At 42.3% G+C, this 19,151-nt stretch overlaps 1 protein-coding gene across 1 annotated transcript in view; it reads left to right on the top strand.

The window, feature by feature from the left end:
- Positions 1–1,453: 1,453 nt before the first annotated feature.
- Positions 1,454–19,151, top strand: part of ccdc80 (coiled-coil domain containing 80) — a 28,026-nt gene continuing 10,328 nt past the window's right edge. The window contains exons 1-5 of the mRNA XM_003219194.4: positions 1,454–2,104; positions 3,547–5,435; positions 11,861–12,017; positions 15,494–15,630; positions 16,260–16,408. Of these exons, the coding sequence (XP_003219242.2) occupies positions 3,558–5,435; positions 11,861–12,017; positions 15,494–15,630; positions 16,260–16,408 (2,321 nt within the window). The 5' untranslated portion in view covers positions 1,454–2,104; positions 3,547–3,557. The remainder of the gene's footprint in view (positions 2,105–3,546; positions 5,436–11,860; positions 12,018–15,493; positions 15,631–16,259; positions 16,409–19,151) is intronic.

The raw sequence follows: 19,151 nt of genomic DNA on the forward strand, positions 1-19,151 counted from the left end.
GCTCATAGTAACCCACTTTCAACTGCAGAAAACTCTTTTAGACTCACCATAACAAATTGTACTGTAATTTAAAGTTTATACTCCATTGGTAATCTTGGTTTACTATCAAATTAACATCTGAAAAGACCCACATATAGAATATTGTATAGAGTATGGTAGGTAAACAAAACACCTGTATAATGCGGCATGATCTACAATGGAAAACATTAAAGCAAACTGAGGGCCACACTGGATGCATTATGAGCAATGCTTGGAAGAAATCTATCATGTTAGTTCACTATGTCTAAATTGTTGTACTGGTTTCAGTAGGTCTACTCTAACTTGGCAAAATGACTTATTTATTTACAGTATTTATATTCCGCCCTTCTTACCCCGAAGGGGACTCAGGGTGTATCACATTACACATATAAGGCAAACATTCAATGTCTTAACATAGAACAAAGACAGAGACAAACGCAGCTCCAAGCTGGCCTCGAACTCATGACCTCTTGGTCAGAGTGATTTGTTGCAGCTGGCTGCAGCTGACTGCTCACCAGCTTGTGCCACAGCCCGGGCTTCATCATTTTTATCTTTTGCAGCATACTAGGATGTTGACAGGGCTACTTCTGGTGGGGCTCCGTCTTGGCTTCACCCTGGAAGCATCCTAGGATGGAGCCCTGAGAACATGGGAGGCTTCCCTTGTTCTTATATGGTAAGTTGGGGAAAATGTGTTGAGGGTGGGGAGCCAGACAGCACTGGTTTCTCTTGTGGGATGGGTAAAGAGGCAATGCAAGAGATACAGGGTATGGGGCGATGGTTTCCTCTGCTTCCCCATGGATGCCCCGGCTGTTTCCCAGCTTGAGGATCTTAATGTGATGAGGGCCAAAGTCCGGATTGAATTTATACTGGGCAGCTGTACCATTAGGCAGAATGAGGCAACTGCCTCAATCAATAGTTTCCAGCACCATTAAAATGCAGCAAATTGTTATTGTTGTTGAATTGTCACTGCCAGAAAAGTGGAGAGGTTTGTGTGAGATTTCCTGCCTCACATGGCAAAATCTTCTGGGTACTTTCCACCTTGATCAGTTTAAATTCCCTTCTTCAGACACAAGAAGATTGTGGGACAGCCCTCACCCAATCCCAAACTCCTTAATATTTTCCTTGCGCTTGGGTCCCTTTATAAAACATCAAAAAGAAGGAGAGGGATTCGGAAAAGGAGCCAGAGAGGGGAGAAATGTTTCTCAAGTATAGTGTTCCCAAAAGTGATTGATGAGGGTGCGCAGTCTTTGAGACGGCCAAGAAAACTCTCTCCTTTCTCCCTCCAAAAGTGTGTGCCAGTGGGAAGGGACTGGCATGTTCTGCTGATCTGAAGCTCATTCGCTCCCTTCCCCCCCCCCCCCTTTCCTCCTCCTCCTCCTCCTCCCCCCCCCCCTCCCCACCACAACCCCATTTCCATTTCCAGTGGCTGGCTGCTGCTGTTGTTTCAGTTTGGGTTAGAGCTGGGCTGAAGTGATCCTGACATTTCTGGGAGGTGATCCAACAAAAGAAAGGGGGAGTGGGTGAGAGAAAAGAGTGAGGCAGGAGAAAGGAGATCAGTCAGCTCAGGGAGAGCTAGGTGAGGAGAAACTGTTTGCTCAGTATCACGTTTGTCTCTCTCTCTCCTACTTCTGTCTCACTTCTGCCTGGAAAACCTATTAGCATTGATGCTCAGCCTCTCTGGAGACAAAGGAGCCCCTCTCCATAGAAGAGGCCAGTACTGATGGGGAGGGTCGTGAAACTTTAAAAGAGAAAGAGCGAGGGAGAGACCAAGCCACCAGCATCCACAGCCCCAGCACTCCTCACACCAGAGCAATGTGCCTCTCTGTGGCTGCGGAGGAGAAAAGGCAGAACTGTGGCTAGATGGAGAGAAGCAAGGGTCCTTTAGGAAGTTCTCCTTCACTGCCCCCAATCTGGTGAAGAAGAAAGAAAAAGCAAGCCACAGTGAGCTGCACTTTCCCTGGAGGAGCTTGTTCCTAGTGGAGGGGAAATTGTTCTGTTGCTGGCATCACACCCCGATGGCAAAGCTCTTGGTATAAGGAAAGTCTCAGGGAGGAATCGCTTTTGGAAGGAGGCATTTGCTGTGTGGGTAAGTCTGGACACCCCTTTGTTGCTTTTGTGAAGTCAACTGATGCATACAAAAAGCAGGAGTCTTGTGGCATCTTAAAGATGAATAAGGTTTCATGGGCTTTGAACTATTTTCTCAAGTGCACACGTCAGTTTGGTATCGGGTTAGATTTTGGTTCCAGGATCTCATGTGCATCATAAAATCTGTGGGTGCTCACTTCCCATTATAAACCATGGTCTAGTGAAATTGCAAGATCAAGATATGCTTTTTAGATTTTATTTGAATATTTTTAAGCTTTTTTTTCATGTCAGGAGCGACTTGAGAAACCGCAAGTGGCTTCTTTGTGAGAGAATTGGCCATCTGCAAGGATGTTGCCCAGGGGACGCCCAGATGCTTTGATATTTTACCATCCTTTTGGGAGGCTTCTCTCATGTCCCCGCATGGAGCTGGAACTGATAGAGGGAGCTCATCCGTGCTCTCCCGAGAATCAAAAAGGGCAACCTTTAGATCAGCAACCCAACCTTCAAGTCAGCAGTCCTGCCGGCACAAGGGTTTAACCCATTGCGTCACTGAGGGCTGAGGAGGAAAAGAAAGGGGCCTGAGGCTGTTAGGAATTGTGGGAGTTGAAGTCCAAAACACCTGGAGGGCCCAAGTTGGCCCATGCCTGGTATAGATTCTATGGCTATTATATCTGTGGGATGTCAACAGTTGTCCCTTGATTACTGCATCAGACATTTTTCTTCTAAGACTCTTTGGACAAGGAAGCTTTCCTGTTGTACCCCTTCATTTGCCTGCACGCTGAGAGAGAGCACAAAACAGACCTGATTTCATAACCTAATCTGAATCTAGTCAGTTAGTCTCCATGCCTATATGGCTTTGTTAGAGCTGTTCCAGATGTGGCTGTTGCCACACCTTTGCCCAGTCTGTATTACAGGGAACAACACCTCCCCACTTTGTAACCCTCCCTTATTTTTCCACAATTTCCTTTTCCTTGCCACAGAAATGTCATTAAGGAAGAAAGTGAAGGGAACAGCCTCACCACACCTTCTAATAGCTAGCATGAGGCCCCTTCCATCTGGAAAAGCTTTTCAAGACAATGTTCTTGTTTTTTATAGGTGTTATAAACATTTCAGAAAGATCGGCAATCTTTTTCCTGAGGAGAATTCATAGATTAATCACTGGATGCATGTAATTTATGCAGTACCAGTTATGCAATGGTAGCCAATGGCTTTAATATCAATTGGGTAATGAATCCACTCCAGTCTGAGTCTGAATTTTAAGGCAACTATCCATTGTGCTGAATCCTATTCCCTGAATAGATTCAGTCCCTTACATATGTCCATTGAAGTCTGTATTAAAACCTGAGAGAGGTTTCACTTTCCCATTGTCATGGGAATGATCAACTGTGATTGCTGGTATTGTCAATAACATTATTCTTCCCCATCCCCTTTCTATTTTTAAAGCGAGTCCCACCATGAATTGGACAGTGTTTTTGAGCTTTGCGGTACTTTGGGCAGCATGGCTAACATGTGGCTCAGAAAGACCACTGAGGCAAGCTGATAGAAGGAGTCTAGGAGTCAAAAAAGTACCTCAAGGCCACAGGGGACGTAATACTACTAGACTGTCTTTGCAGACAAGAACTGAAGCATCTCACAAACTGTTTAGTCCTTCTGGGAGGTTTCGCCAGCGGCCCCTTGTCAAAAGGGATTCTTTGGAGCCCAAGAGCCCACAAGCAGGCCCCATGCACCCATCTCCTGCTCAGGCAAAGTATGCCAGGACTCAATTACGGCCAATTCAAAGACATAAGTCAGAAATGGTTAGGGATGAGAGCGCATCCAGCACGTTTCGGTCACGCATGGTGCGTTTCCCATCAGGATCCAGTTCTCCCAACATTCTTGCTAGCTTTGCTGGAAAGAACAGAGTCTGGATCATCTCTGCTCCTCACGCCTCTGATGGATATTATCGGCTCATGATGAGCTTGCTGAAAAATGATGTGTACTGTGAACTGGCCGAGAGGCATGTGCAGCAGATCATCATGTTTCACGAGGCAGGTGAAGAGGGCGGCAAAGTCAGGAGGCTCAGCCCTGAAGGAAAGATTATGGAGCAGCCTCTAGATCCCAGCCTCATTCCCAAACTCATGAACTTCCTGAAGCTAGAGAAGGGGAAATTTGGCATGGTTCTGCTGAAGAAGACACTGCAGGTTGAGGAGAGATACCCTTATCCAGTCAGACTAGAAGCTCTATATGAGGTCATTGACCAAAGCCCCATCAGGAGAATTGAGAAGGTCCGTCAGAAGGGCTTCATCCAGAAGTGTAAAGCAGCAGGAGTAGAGGGCCAGGTTGTTGAGGAAGGCAACAATGGTGGTGGTGGTGGTAGCAGCGCGGGAACGACATCAAGTGGTGGGCAGACCCAGACTTTCTCCAAGAAAGAAGAAAACAGGAAAAGCAGCATCCAGCCAACAAGGGTTAAACTTTCAAAGAAAGTTGCAGCTACCACAGTGCCACCACCTCCCCCTACAACTAAAGCCACTGCCTTCCCTCTCCTGACCACAACTCCCAGGTCAGTCACCAGAATAACAACAATTGCAAGCAGGCCTGCACCTACCACCACTATCACTGCTCCTGTTACCCAGAGAACATGGACCACAAAATCACACACATTGCTTCCCACGGCGCCTGTGGCTACTCCTGCTCGAGTCACAGAGAATTTCTACTCTCCTGTATGGAAAGAGAACCGCAGAGAAAGGCATCCAGGCCACACACAGAGAAAGCCAACAGCTACTAGGAGACCCAGCAAAGCTGTTCATTATGACACTTCCACGGAGATCCCGACACCCTCCTCAGAGTACTACACAAGGGCAAGTGCTGGACGCTATAGGGACAACCGCACAGACAGGAAGGAGTACAGCACCAGGGATCCCAGTGTCACATCAGGTCAAAACAAGCCTGCTAAAAGCAAGCCACCTAAAAAGAAAGCCCAAGACAAACTGCTGAGCAATGAATACGAGGATAAATATGACGCAGGGCAGCCTGCTGTTCCCCGCTTAGAGGAAGAGGTGCCAGGGAGGAATATCCCACCCAAGAAAGGGAAAGATCCCAAGAAACACGATCGCTTAGATAAAGCTGAGAAGAAGAAGAAAGAAAGAGCTGACAAGAAAAATGAGAAGCAGGCCAAGAAGGACAAAGCTGCAAAGAAAAACAAGCAAGAGAAAGAGCGTAACAAGAAAAACAAGAAAGCAAGCAAAACGGAGAATGAGGGAATCCTGAAATCCAATGCCAAGTCTTTCACACAGACATCCAGGAAGTCCGTCTTAAACCTTTTGGATTTATTTGAAGGCAAAAGACGTCTCCTGGTGAGTAGATAATACATGAATAGCACTCAAAGTCTGTCTACAAGTTAACTTCTTAATGAACCAACCTCTATATTGACAGAATACCCTTCTCTTGTCCTGATTCTGTCAACCAAAAGAGGAAACCACTGTATGGTTCTGAAAGGTTGTGGTGGCTTCTTGACCTCATTTCCTTCCTTTTGAAAGCCCTGTTCTTCATTTGGTACCCTATGATTTCTCCTAATTACACTCAGGAGAAAGTAGCTGCTACTATAGCAAGCAAGTTCAGGAAGACAGGAAGCTGAGAGGCAGATTGAGTGCACTGGTTGCAGCAGCACCAACATATCAGTAAACTCATGAGGTTGGAGTGCAAAAGCGTCCTGCAAATTGGTGTTGAATTGTCCCTTAATAAGTCATCTGTTGTTCTTTAATAGAGTATATATTTTCTTTTTCATACAGAAAAATAGTAGAATTTCAATACTGAAAAAGAAAGAGATGGGAGAAAATTTAGGGAAAAATAAATTCTGTGGAACAGAAGTTAACTAGTTAGGGACAAAGGTGGTTCATTGTTAATCTTAAACCAAAGATTAATCCATTAGTGCTAGCAAAAAGGAAGAAATGGGACAGAAGGAGATGAGTTTCATTAAAATAGTAAGGGTCTTTACTAAAAGGAAGTTACCGTAGTTATGATTAAATGTTATAGAAGGATCTTGGCTGCTTGGAAGCACATTCCTGGATAATAGTGTTACATTAAGTGCAGTGTCGAAGCTCCAGTTTAATTGAGCAATCCAGAGAATAAAGTGGAGACTCAATAGTAAAAGAATTGTTCAGTGGGTTGCTGTGATTTTTTGGGGGGGGGGGGGCTGTATGGCCATGTTCCAGTAGCATTCTCTCCTGATGTTTCAGCTGCATTTGTGGATGGCATTTTCAGAGAGGCCATACAGCCCGAAAAAATAACAGCAATCCAGTGTTTCTGGCCATGAAATCCTTCGACAACAAATTGTTCGGGTTTACTTAATGAGGACCTGAAGCCCATTTTCTCAATATCACTAGCACATCAATAAATATAGGGGCAATTATGTTTCCTATTATCCACAAGCTCTCTATGCTTCTTTCTGCTGCCATACTTAACCTGGATTAATTATATTTCTAAGGGTACATCTACACTGTAGAATCAATGCAGTTTGATGCCACCTTTTCTCTGCTAAAGAGTGGCGGTGGCTCAACGAACTACAGCTCCCACAATTCCACATCATTGAATTATAGCAGCTACAGCAATGTCAAACTGCATTAATTCCACAGTGTAGATGATTCACCCTTAGTATGATACAGTTTAGGCTCTAGGCCAGACTGAAGATGTTACTGTGGTGTGATGAGATTGCATATAAAATACAGCTGTCCTGATTTATGACCTGAGATTTTTTTTAAAAAAAGATAAAAGCCAACTGAAATTAGCAAATTAGTAATCCCATTCCCAGATGCTGGACATGTTACATTAACAATGTGCTGCTCCATTAGAAGCATATGGGCAAATGCAGAAGTATCAGATTTCAGGCAAGAGGAAGAGTGCTGTTGTGGCAAGGAATAGTCGGAGTCTTGGAGAATCTAGAACATTGCTCAACAGTGATGCCTTTTGACTTGCAGACTCTTTTTGTCATATTCCAAATGTGGGCAGGTTAATAACATGATATATTATATAGGTCTCCTAAGACATGTGACAAAACATTTCTTTGTTGCAAAGGCTTTCCCGAAAAGTATCCCTATGACCCCATAAATGAAACCCGGTTTCATTGTATTAGAGTTCCTGGTTGTGTTGTCACTGTTTTTGTATATGTTTGTACTCCCAGTTATTCCAGCTGACATCTGTTCACAGTAATGTTGATAACTTCTGGATTTTGGCTTCATGTCAAGTGTTTTTGGCATTCTTCCTGAGCCTGAGCATATCTGTTTGCAAACATATTTTTTACAGTTTTGTCTGAAAAATCCATAGAGTTGCTCTTCTGCTTATATTTATGATGAATATTTGCATTTTAAAAGTTGAACAACCTGGGTTTTGCAACTTTCAAAATGTAGAAATTGTACATATATTAGCCAAGCCATCCACAAAATTGTTCGAAAAGGACACAAACCAATATGCCCAGATGTTTTAATTGGTAGAGAAATTTCAACTTGATATCATGTTATTTGGAGCTTATAAAAAAATTTTGGATCACAGCTCCCAGACTCCCTAGTCATAATAGCCACTAGATATGTTTATTGGAATTGTGGTGTCAAATATAACTTTTCAAGCTCTTACATGGACACTATAAATGTTAACCTTAGCAAGAACCAATGTCTGGGTTGCCAAAAAAACAAAAAAACAAAACAAAACAAAAACAGGTTATAGCCCTGCAGCCCTTTTAAAAAGATGTCTCTGCCAATTCCACCAGTGGCAGAATTGGCTGAATTCCTATATGTGGCTTTACCGCTTAATTAAGTGGATTTGTAAGTAGATTTAAATTGCATGAGCTTGGGATCTATTAATATTAAAATGAGTGACAATCCACTTCATATTCTTAGCCTTGTCTGCACATGCTACTTCCCTTATCTCACAGGAACAATTCCCTTCCATTTCAGACACCTTAACATATTTTAATAAATTCAATTCATTTTAAATTTTGAATTTGCCTCTTCATTGTTGTTGACATTAATCCCCAGACAAAGTCTCCACGTTATTAGAAGCTGCATGAAAGGCAGACATTTCAGTGGGTTTCCAGGCCTGGTTATATAAGGAACCTGAACCTATTGGATTCCTACCTTTCAACAAACTGTCTAGGACTGGATCTACACTGCCGTATAATCCAGTTTCTGAATCCATATTAGCTGTTTTGAATTGGATAAGTGTCTACACTGCCATATAATACAGCCCAAAGCAGGTAAACTGGATTCAGAAATGGGATTATATGGCAGTGTATATGGGACCAAAGGTACTTACTTACTTACTTACTTAGTCAATCCCTCGTAGCCCGAGGTTAATGGCCCTCCAAATGTAGTGTCTTGGCAGTGGATAGATAGGTGGCTGTGGAGACCTATTCTTGATCTGCATGTTATTCCGCAGTGAGGACATCGGTTTCCAGGTGGAAGGCAGTCCCGGTCAGGGTTGACTTGATATGCCTTCCTCTTGGCACGTTTCTCCCTTAAGCCTCCATTCATGCCTCTTTGAACTCCGCAGCACTGCTGGTCACAGCTGACCTCCAGCTAGAGCACTCAAGGGTAAGGCTTCCCAGTTTTCGGTGTCTATGCCACAGTTTTTAAGGTTGGCTTTAAGCCCATCTTTAAATCTCTTTTCCTGCCCACCAACATTCTGTTCTCCATTCTTGAGTTGGGAGTACAGTAACTGCTTTGGGAGACGGTGATTGAGCATTTGGACAACATGGCCAGTCCAGCGGAGTTGATGGCGTAGGAGCATTGCTTCAATGCTGGTTGTCTTCGCTTCTTCCAGCCCACTGACATTTGTCCACCTGTCTTCCCAAGAGATTTGCTGGATTCTGATGGAATCTTTCCAAGAGTTCAGTGTAGACAGTCCATGTTTCGCAGGTGTATAGCAGGGTTGGGAGGACAACAGCTTTATAAACAAGCACCCTTGTATCCCTACGAATGTCCCAATCCTCAAACACTTTCTGCTTCATTTGGGAAAATGCTGCACTCGTAGAGCTCAGGCAGTTTCAGCATCAATGTTAACTTTTGTGGAGAGGTGGCTGCCGAGGTAGTGGAAATGGTCAACATTTTCTAATGTTACACCATTAAGCTGTATTCCTGGCATTGCAGAGAGTTTGGCTGATGACTGCTGGAAGAGTACTTTGGTTTTCTCAATGTTTAATGAGAGGCTGGGCTTCTTGTATGCTTCTGCAAAATGTGTTTAGAGTGGCTTGCAGGTTTTGAATGCATTCAGAAAAAGACCAACAAGCCACCAAAGGTGGAAATACTTTTAGGTTACAATTAAGGGTGACTCCATGCCCTGAGGTTTCTGAGCCAAAACCTGAGACCTAGGAATTACTACAGTGATGTCATTAAGCATTATGCATTAAGTACCAATGACAGTTGCCTTCAATTTGTCATTTGAGCATGGGAAGGGGGTATGCTTGGAAATTAAGACAGAAGTCTCCACTAAAGAGACTGGCTCCAGGTCAAGATAAAATGCCAAGATTGTTTTCTTTCTCACCTAATTAGTGACATGGGTCTTACAGCATTTAATCTAGTTTAGATGCTTCTAGCCAGAAGGGGCATGCAGAGCAGAATGGAGGATCAGTCCTGGTGCAACCTGTGGAGGAAGGAGGAAGTGTCTTTGCAAGTTGCAGCAACACATTTCTAATGGCATGGCTATTGTGATTGAGATTTTAATAATTAAACTGGAGATTTGCACATACATAGCCCTTTCCTCTTGTCTTGAGCTAAACCTATCAAAACTGGAGAGTTTACACTGTTGTTTCCCAGTTGTAGACCATGAAAAGTGGGGGACTCAGACCTTGAGATCTGGCAGCTCTTGTAGGAAGTTAATTCTTGAAACTTGTGAATTCACATGCATGTATGTGAATTTACGGACAAATTCATTTCTTTGAATACTTCTAGCAGACGCCATTCTCAAGAAACTGGTCTTGAATTTCAATCTGTAGTCCCAGCATTTAGAGTTGATGATGGGTTCAGATTCAGATGAAGTCTTTAATCAGTACAGAAAAGAGTTGTCAAATGATCAGGAAAAGAAATATCTCGCTATGCATGAAGGCTGAACTGTGGTCTGATTAACCAAATAATATCAGGGTAATTTTTTGAAGAATGAATGCAGTTCAAGACCCTATTAAAGACATGGGAACAGAGGCCAGACAGTAGACTTATCACTGGCTTTGACTTCCTGACTTCCACCTCCTGTTTGTGTCTGCGGTTTTCCTTCAGGCCCATCTTTTTTGGCTCAGATACATAGCTTTGTTTGCTACTCTGTTGTGTGGAAAGAGTTGAGCCTGGAATTTTATGAGTAGCCTTTTAATCCCACTTGGAAAGGACAAAGCTGTTCTGTAGAATATCTTGTAAAACCAGAGCTTGGAAAAGTTACTTTTTTGCGTTATAATTTTTAAAACTTCACAAAACTCTGGTCAGCTGTACTGGTTCAGTGATTTTGAGAGCTGTGATCCAAATAAGCAAATTTTGAAAACTTTAATTCCCAGAAATCCCAGCCAGTTTACCAGCTGTTAGCATTTCTGGGAGTTGAAGGCCAAAACATCTGGGTACGCACAAGTTGAGACCCACTGCATTAGATGGTACCTGGAGAAGAGACAGCTGGAGAAAGTCCATGGAGTCCTGCCTAAATTGCTTGTCCCTAGGTTCTCAACGACTGGAAGTGTTCTGCACATATATTTTCCTTGTGCCCTGATTTCCACAGCCTCTAAAATGCTTTGATCCACATGCTGCAAAGATAGGTCTTTCGTGTCACATTTAGTCATTCATATCTGTAAACATGAATCCCCAGCATAAGATCAATTTATGGTATCATTGCTAGAGAGGATGACAGCCAAACTTGTTAATTCAAGCCTTTGCACAGAAGTTTCCAACTTACAACTCTAGAAATTCAAGGTAGCTTTGCTAGTTCATTGATTTTTAAAAGAGCCAGATTTGGCACCCCAATATGTCTGTAATTTAGAGATACTAAAATTGACCTTTTTGGATCATAAGCTCCCAGGTCTGTCCATAATAAGGAAATTTTCCAATTTCTGGTTTACTCATGTATCTTAGGTAATTTAGACTCACGTCATCTGATGTAATCTAGACTTTTTAAAACTTAATATCTTATCTTTTTATTGTGGTATTTCCATGCTCTGTATTATTGCCTGCCTTCCAAAATCTGACCCCTGTTTGATCATGTTATATTTGCTTTATAAATGATAATTAAATGGATGTGTCTCAGGCGTTACCCAGATTCTGGCTTCAAACTCATTACGCCTCAGCAGATTTTTAATAATCATCAGTTTTTGGTGAGACCCTCAGCCAGGATTTTGATTTGGGGGGGGGGGGGGCTGGGATTGGGTTCGGGGGGGGGGGCTAAGTCTGAGTGAGTAAGTGAGGATCTACCCTAGCAAACCTTTTGTATCGTTATCCCAATAGCCCCATGCATATGGGATATATTGAGCATGGTGATAAGATCATGATATGAGTAAACATAACAGTTTAAATAATAAATGTAAGGCCTTCTCTCAGACCACCCTGAGAATTCCCCCCCCCCCCCCCCGCTACATGCCTGGGTGACACATTAATGTCTGATTTGCTCTTCTCTTAAGAGGAAGTAGGTACTTTACTTTGCTGCTGAATGAGAAATGAAAGCCAGAACTGATAGTGTAAATCTCTAATTGCAAAAAAGTCAATTGCAATGACTGGTTAAAGTTTAAACATGTGTTGAAACATTTTCTCTGCCATCTTATTAGGTGATCACGGCACCCAAGGCTGACAACAACATGTATGTTCAACAGAGAGATGAGTATCTGGAAAGCTTTTGTAAAATGGCAACAAGAAAAATTTCAGTAATCACCATCTTTGGCACTACAGACAACAGCCGCATGAAGATCGACCACTTCCAGCTAGGTACATTTTAATATTTGTTTAAAAAAAACCCATATTTTTGAGTAAGACAACTATGTAAAGTAAGGTTACAAGACTTCAGAGAGTCCTTTTGTTGTGGCAGACTACTTCCCTTTCCCCCCTTTGTATTTATATGGTTGGATGGGGGTATTTCTCTTGTTTACTTTTCCAAGGCAGCACATTGGCATTCATGGAGTAGTTCTGCCAGTTTATCAAGTCAAGGAAGGAGCAGAAAGCAGAAAAAGTATGACTTGATCACACCAGGGGTCAAAAGGGCATTTGGTTCACAGCTACAAACATCTCCTTTCCCCACATTTTTAATGAAAGAGTAGCCTGTGTCACATGTTACTCACATGAATAGTTTAAGTAAGTTGGAAAAAGCTGTGGATTAACACTTTGACCCCACACCTTCAGTGCATGGCCGCTCCTCCTGGCCTTGTCCTCAACACTAGCATGTTACCATGGCCATCTGAGATAAAGAAGCCTTCCCATATTGGCCTCTATGAGTGGAAGCCTTGCCAGAGTTTGGAAGCATATGTAAACAAAACTTTCATGCTTATCCAGAGACACGTGGAAAGCACCTATAAGATTGACCATGCTGGTTGATAGGAGTGGTAAATTTTGATGTTTGTGGTTCTTAACCTATTGTGTACATCCATACAGGTTAATATCTCCCATCCAAAAAACTTTGGGCTAGAAGTGTTCCATTTCCCATATTTCGGAACACATAATGAGATGTCTTGGAGATGGGGCCGAAGTCTAAATATAAAATTCACCGTTTTTCACATACACAATACACAAAAATACTTCAGAATCCAAAATTGTCCACATGGGTGACAGACATTATTACACCTTTCTGCTTTTTCAGGAAAAAAAACCCCCATTTTTTTTGTTTGTTTTGTATCCCAATTGTTCACCTCTCCCATTTTTCTCCAGCCTTTTAATTTTTTAAGAAATATCTTAATTATTCATCATTGTCTATAAAAGCTTATGCTACAAACTTCATTCTGCCATGAGTCTCAAAGGTGCCTCAAGAGCCCTTTGTATCCTGGTACAGACTAACACAGCTATGCCTTTGAATAAATAATACACAGTTAACTATAGAGATTTTATTTGAGTTAGTTAACAGTTACACAATTAATAATACTAACCTGATTTCAGTTGAAACATTCCATTGAACAGTGCTTATTTAGCTCATTCTTTTAATAGCTTAGTAGTAATACATGAAAAATAGCACTGTGTGCGTCTCTCTTTTTCTTTTCTTTTGATTTTTGAATAATCAGTGCAACAACATTAAAATGAAACAAATCTTATTTTTCCTATAAAAATAATATTACATTGCAGAAGTATTACATGTGTGGAGCATTTTTTTTTAAAAAAACTGAGTGTCACGTTTATAACAATTCACATCATTTGTTGCTCACAAGGAATGAGTAATGCATTTATCATAAAAAAAATTAACAACCAATGAGTAATGTGTTGCTTTGTAAAATAATGAGTCCAAGCTCTGCACAAGCCTTACAGATGTGGTTCGGCCTTTGCTGCCATATAAGCTGTAAATAATTATTCTAGGTTTTGAAAGCAAACCCTTAAAGGAGAAAGAAAACACTGGGTGCCTTTTAAAAGTTTAGCTCGAGTTACAATGCAGTTTTGTGGAACTTGGGAAGTCCCTTCCATAAGCAGAGAGGGAGGTCCATCTTTGAAGGTCCTCACTGGACAAGAGTGGAGCTTTCCGCTAGGGTGACCTAGTGCATCTACACTTTAAAATTAATACAGTTTGAAACCACTTTAACTGCCATGGTTCATTGCTCTGGAATCTTAGATATGCAGAAGCACTCTTCTTCAGAGCAGGCAAAAAGCCTTGTAAAATTACAACCCCCATGATTCCATAGCATTGAGCCACAGTAGTCACAGCAGCCATGGGCAAACTTCAACCTTCCAGGTGTTTTGGACTTACTCCCACAATTCCTAACAGCTGGTAAGCTGTTAGGAATTGTGGGAGTTGAGGTCCAAAACACCTGGAGGGCCAAAGTTTTCCCATGCGTGGATTAAAGTGATGTCAGACTGCATTAATTCTACAGTGTAATTCACTCCTTGTTAGTTGTAAATGTAGAACGGGGCATTCTAATCTTGTATCAGAGAAGCCTTGGATTCATGGAGCTAGAGCCCTTTCCTTTTTTGGCCATTTACATTCATAAGATCAAGAGAAGACAATGTCTCCTCCTCTGGGGCTGGTGTGGTTATTTTGAATCTTGCTGGAACCCATTGAAATTTAACAACACAAACAAACATTACTAATTTGCTCTCCACTTTCTGCCTTGGATAACACTAGCGCAGAAAGCTTATGGTGACCCTATGGCCAGTGTAATGTAGTGGTTTGAGTGTTGGCAGAGGCGGTCCAACCGCCAGGCAATCTAGGCATTTGCCTGTGGCACCATCGTCCCAGGGGCGCCATCGATGCCCTCGGGAGGGTGGCGCCACCCCCGCCTCCTTCACCTTCGGGACGGGCCTTCCTGCCGCGGCCTGGGCCTTGTCGCCAAGTGGCCCGCGCAGCCTGCCCCCACCATGCAGCCCACGCGGCCTGGCCAAGCCTCCTGCCCCATGTGGCCTGGCCCTTCCCACCGCGACCTGAGCCTTGCTGCCATGCGACCCGCACGGCCTGGCCTGGCCTCACCATGCACCCCATGCCACGCGGCCCCGCCTCCCATGCCACATGGTCCCGCCCCCTGCACCACGTGGGGGGAAGGCACAAAAATTACCTTTGCCTACTACATTAAAATACCTAATGACGGCTCTGAGTGTTGGACTAGATTTGAATCATCACTCAATCATGGAAACGCCCTGGTGACCTCGGACAACTCACACTCTCTCAGCCTCAGAGGCAGGCAAGGTTAACCCTTCTGAATAAATTTTGCCAAAAAGGAGGGAAAAAACATTATATGTGTTGTCGAAGGCTTTCATGGCCGGGATCACAGGGTTGTTGTATGTTTTCCGGGCTGTATGGCCATGTTCCAGAAGTTTCACCCACATCTATGGCAGGCATCCTCATATAGGTTTTGCATAGGAGTGCTTTAAGTCTGAAATGATTTGAAGGCATACAGCAACAAAAAAGGTGAACCTATCTTGCCAAAAAGAAATGTTTCTGGGTAAGGTGTTTTTCAGAAGGAGTTTGTCTTCGCTTTCCTCAGAGGCTGAGAAGGTTGTTTTACCCAGAAGCAAGCACTGAAGCATCATTTACAAGGTACCTTCATGTAAACAATGCTTCAGTGCCTCTTTCTGAGAGAGTAACTTTTTTAAACCTTCATTAGTTGTGATAATGGAGGTGATAGCCTTGGTGGATGCATCTGAGCAAGAGGCAAATTGAAGAAGGTGGATTTATGCCCCTTTTCCAGCTATCATCATTATTTATGGAAATTGGTGGTAATGTTGATTTGTTCAGAATTTTGGATTTTTCAACAAACATTTCATTTTCTTTTCAGACAATGAGAAACCTATGAAAGCAATAGAAGACGAAGATCTTACAGACCAGCATCTCATTAATGAACTGAGGAGAGAATATGGGATGACATACAATGATTTCTTCATGGTGCTGACAGACACTGATATGAGGGCCAAGGTAGGAGCGTATTAGCAAAATCACAATAGCTGGGCAGTAACTCTCATAATCTCTTACAATTAGTCATTTTGACTTGGGAATCTGGGGAATGAAGTGTTAGGCCAAAGATCTTCCACTCCTATTGTAGATAATGGAAGATTCAATACACAAGTGATAATAGTCTAGGATAGAGGAGAGCATATGACCAAATTCTATTACCAAAGCAGGAGAGAAGAGTTGAGTTGAGAGAGAGAAAGAGAGAATTTTGTCCTTCAAAGCATTTTCAGAAATGTTCAACTGTACTCAGATAGCATATGTTCAAGCTGTGGCCTTGAATTCTACCCCAGTGGTCTTACAAAATGGCTGAGGGTGCTCATGAAGCCCTCTACAGCAGCATGAATTTGGCTTTATATATGGATTACACTTCTATTCTTTTTTCCACCATAGAACTTAAGAGATCCTGGGTGACCACCAGTTCAGATACTGACTATTATTTCAGCCATTGGTGATTTTTCACATGTCTTCAGATGTCTTCAAATCATGGGAACATTCAGTGTTAATCTGTCACTATGTATTATTTTTCACCAGTGCACTGTAATAGGAGAGAAAGGAGCTAGATTTGTTAATTTTCCTAATATTTCTTTTTGCAGCAATATTATGAGGTGCCCATAGCTATGAAGTCTGTGTTTGACTTGATCGATACTTTCCAGTCTCGCATCAAAGATATGGAAAAGCAGAAACGTGATGGCATTGTCTGCAAAGATGACAAGAAACAGTCACTGGAGAACTTTTTGTCAAGGTATTTCCTTAAAGCTAGTCCAAAACTGTTGTCTGTTTCTTTTGTAGCGATTAAAAGCTTGGCACACTTTGGATTTGCGTTCACCTTGGTCTATGCTTAATCAAGATCTTTGGATCCCCAAAAATGCCCCATTATCCCAAATGTGTGTCTCCATGGTGTAGAAGATGGATAGGCAGACTTTTAGCATTGGTGTATTGGTCAATTCTGAACTGAGGGTGTTCATTGTGACAGTCTTCAGAGCTCCATTACCACAGAGAGTCCAAAAGTGCAGACTGTTGTGTTGACTCATGCCAATAGGTTTTGTGAAGTTATTGAATCTTATTTATGCATTCAGGATCAAAATTATTTGAATTACAATGAAAATAGCTCATAACAGTGCACTGTTGCTGGGAAAATCCCCCTCCTCAGCAACTGCTATGTGGATAACAGCTAAGCTCATAGGAAACAGAAAATCTTGAGGCATGGTGACTGCTGTTGTCATATTCCCAGCTCATCAAAACCTGACTCCACTCCCTATTGGGTTTCAAACTCACAAAAATTACTTTTCCCCGTTAAAACTCAGAGGTCCCCCCCAATGGAAGTCATGGTGGACACATGGTAAGAGTTAAAGAACAGTGTGCTTGCCACTGATGATGAGCTGAGCCCAGGAATTTGTGGTCAGTACCAGAATCATATTCATTTTATTTTTTCACCAAAAATCCACTTCTATGATGAAAGCCTATTGAATTTATATGGCTTTTGCATTACCCACATGTGGGATCACTGCTGCTTGCTTTTGGACACGTGGAAAAACACAGCTTCTACTTGCACACTAAGGTCTCAAATACCTCAGTAAACACACATTGAAAATAATCATTGAAAATATCATACCACCCATGTCAGGATCCATTGGAAAAACACAGCTTCCACTTTTACAATACGATCCTGAATGCCAGGGTCCATTGCTCTCAATTCTGCTGTTAGTTTCAGTTCCGTCAGTAGTGCTTTGCTTGTCTATTTCCACATGATAGGGGATTAGACTGGATGGCCCTAATGGTCTCGTCCAACTTAATAATTGTGATTCTACAGTAGACCTGTCTAAATCAATGTATTTAACGATGTGTTGACACAATATTTTTGTGAGGCAGAGTAAAAAATGTCATTGCTTGCCTTCAGCTTGGAACATAGGGATAAATCCAGTATAGTAATAGCACTAAAACATTGGCAAGCCAGAATCTCTGGGGTTCAGTGTGGCTCTCCTCACCTTTCGCCATTTCTATTGGATTCCACTGATAGACCAAGAAACATCTGGCCCTGAATTCTGCCCATAGTACCCCAAGAGCATTCAGGTTAATTTGGCTCTTGAAGCAAAAAGTCCTAATAAGCACCTCCTTCCTTTCTTTCTTGACAGTACAATACAATACTGTACCAATTAATCCAAAACCTGAAAGCAGTAACCTGAGAGAGCTGGCTTTCTCTAGGTTATTAATAAGCCACAATGGTTACATTACTAGGTTTTATATCATCTCATATTATTTCAAGTGCAATGTTATTTTTCCAGTAGAAGCACCTCTAACATTGTCAGGTTTTCAAAATAGCAGTATGTGGCAGCTGAAATTCAGGGTGTAGGGGGTTCTCAGTCAGGCGGTTGCTATTAACAAGAATGTGTCCTATCTACCATCTATACTTGTGTATAAGTCAAAAAACATATTTATTTAATTATTTATTTCCATCATTTCTACCCCGCCCTTCTCACCCGAGGGGACTCAGGGCGGCTTACAAAACTGGCAATTAATATCGATACACTATAATACAATAAAATAGAACATTAAAACAGTTAAAACAGTTATAATATACAATATACAAAGTCTAATACAGTGCAAAGTGCTTATGCCATTCGTCCACCAGACCTTGTACAAAAACCTTATTCTAGACCAAGGCGAAGCCAGTAAAAACTTATTCTTTAAACGCTTGTGTGCATAGCCAGGTCTTCAGTTTCTTTCTGAACCCCAGAAGGGATGGAGCCTGCCGGATGTCGCTGGGGAAGGGAGTTCCACAGCAGAGGAGCCACCACTGAGAAGGCCCTGTCTCTCGTCCCCACCAGCCGCACTTGTGAGGCGGCTGGGATTGATAGCAGGGCTTCCCCAGATGATCTTAAAGTTCTCGTAGGCTCGTAGGAGGAGATACATTTGGACAGGTAACTTATTCAAAATTGTCACTGCCATTCTGATCCACTTCAAGCGCCCCAAATAGCTGGTGCCCCATATTCTTCCACCTCCCCCATGTTGCTGCTAAATGCCTCTTGGTCTGAAAAAGAAGACGAGGAAGGATAGAAGGCTGCCTTTCTTTCTCCAAAATCCAAAATAGTCCATATGGGTGGCTGGGATAGTGCCACCGTTGTTTTCTGATCATTCCATGTACACAAGCTTTGGTTCAGGCACAAAATTAGTAAAAAAATATTGTGTATAAAATGACCTTCAGGCCATGTGCATAAGGTGTATATAAAACATCAATTAGCTTCATGTTTAGATTTGGCTCCCATCTCCAAAAGTATCCCATTATGCATATGTAAGTATTCCAAAAATCCAAAAAACACATCTGGTCCCTAGCATTTTGAATAAAGAATATTCAATCCGTATGATCACATAACACCCAGCTGCCCAGATTTAGCAGAGACAGTCTCATTAATTTTCTGTCTCCCCACTTTTTCAATTGCTTTTAAATTGTCCCATTCTTTCTCCCTTTCTCCTGCTTTTCCATCTTT

Source organism: Anolis carolinensis, chromosome 3 (assembly GCF_035594765.1).
Source record: "Anolis carolinensis isolate JA03-04 chromosome 3, rAnoCar3.1.pri, whole genome shotgun sequence".
Classification (NCBI taxonomy): Eukaryota; Metazoa; Chordata; class Lepidosauria; order Squamata; family Dactyloidae; genus Anolis; species Anolis carolinensis.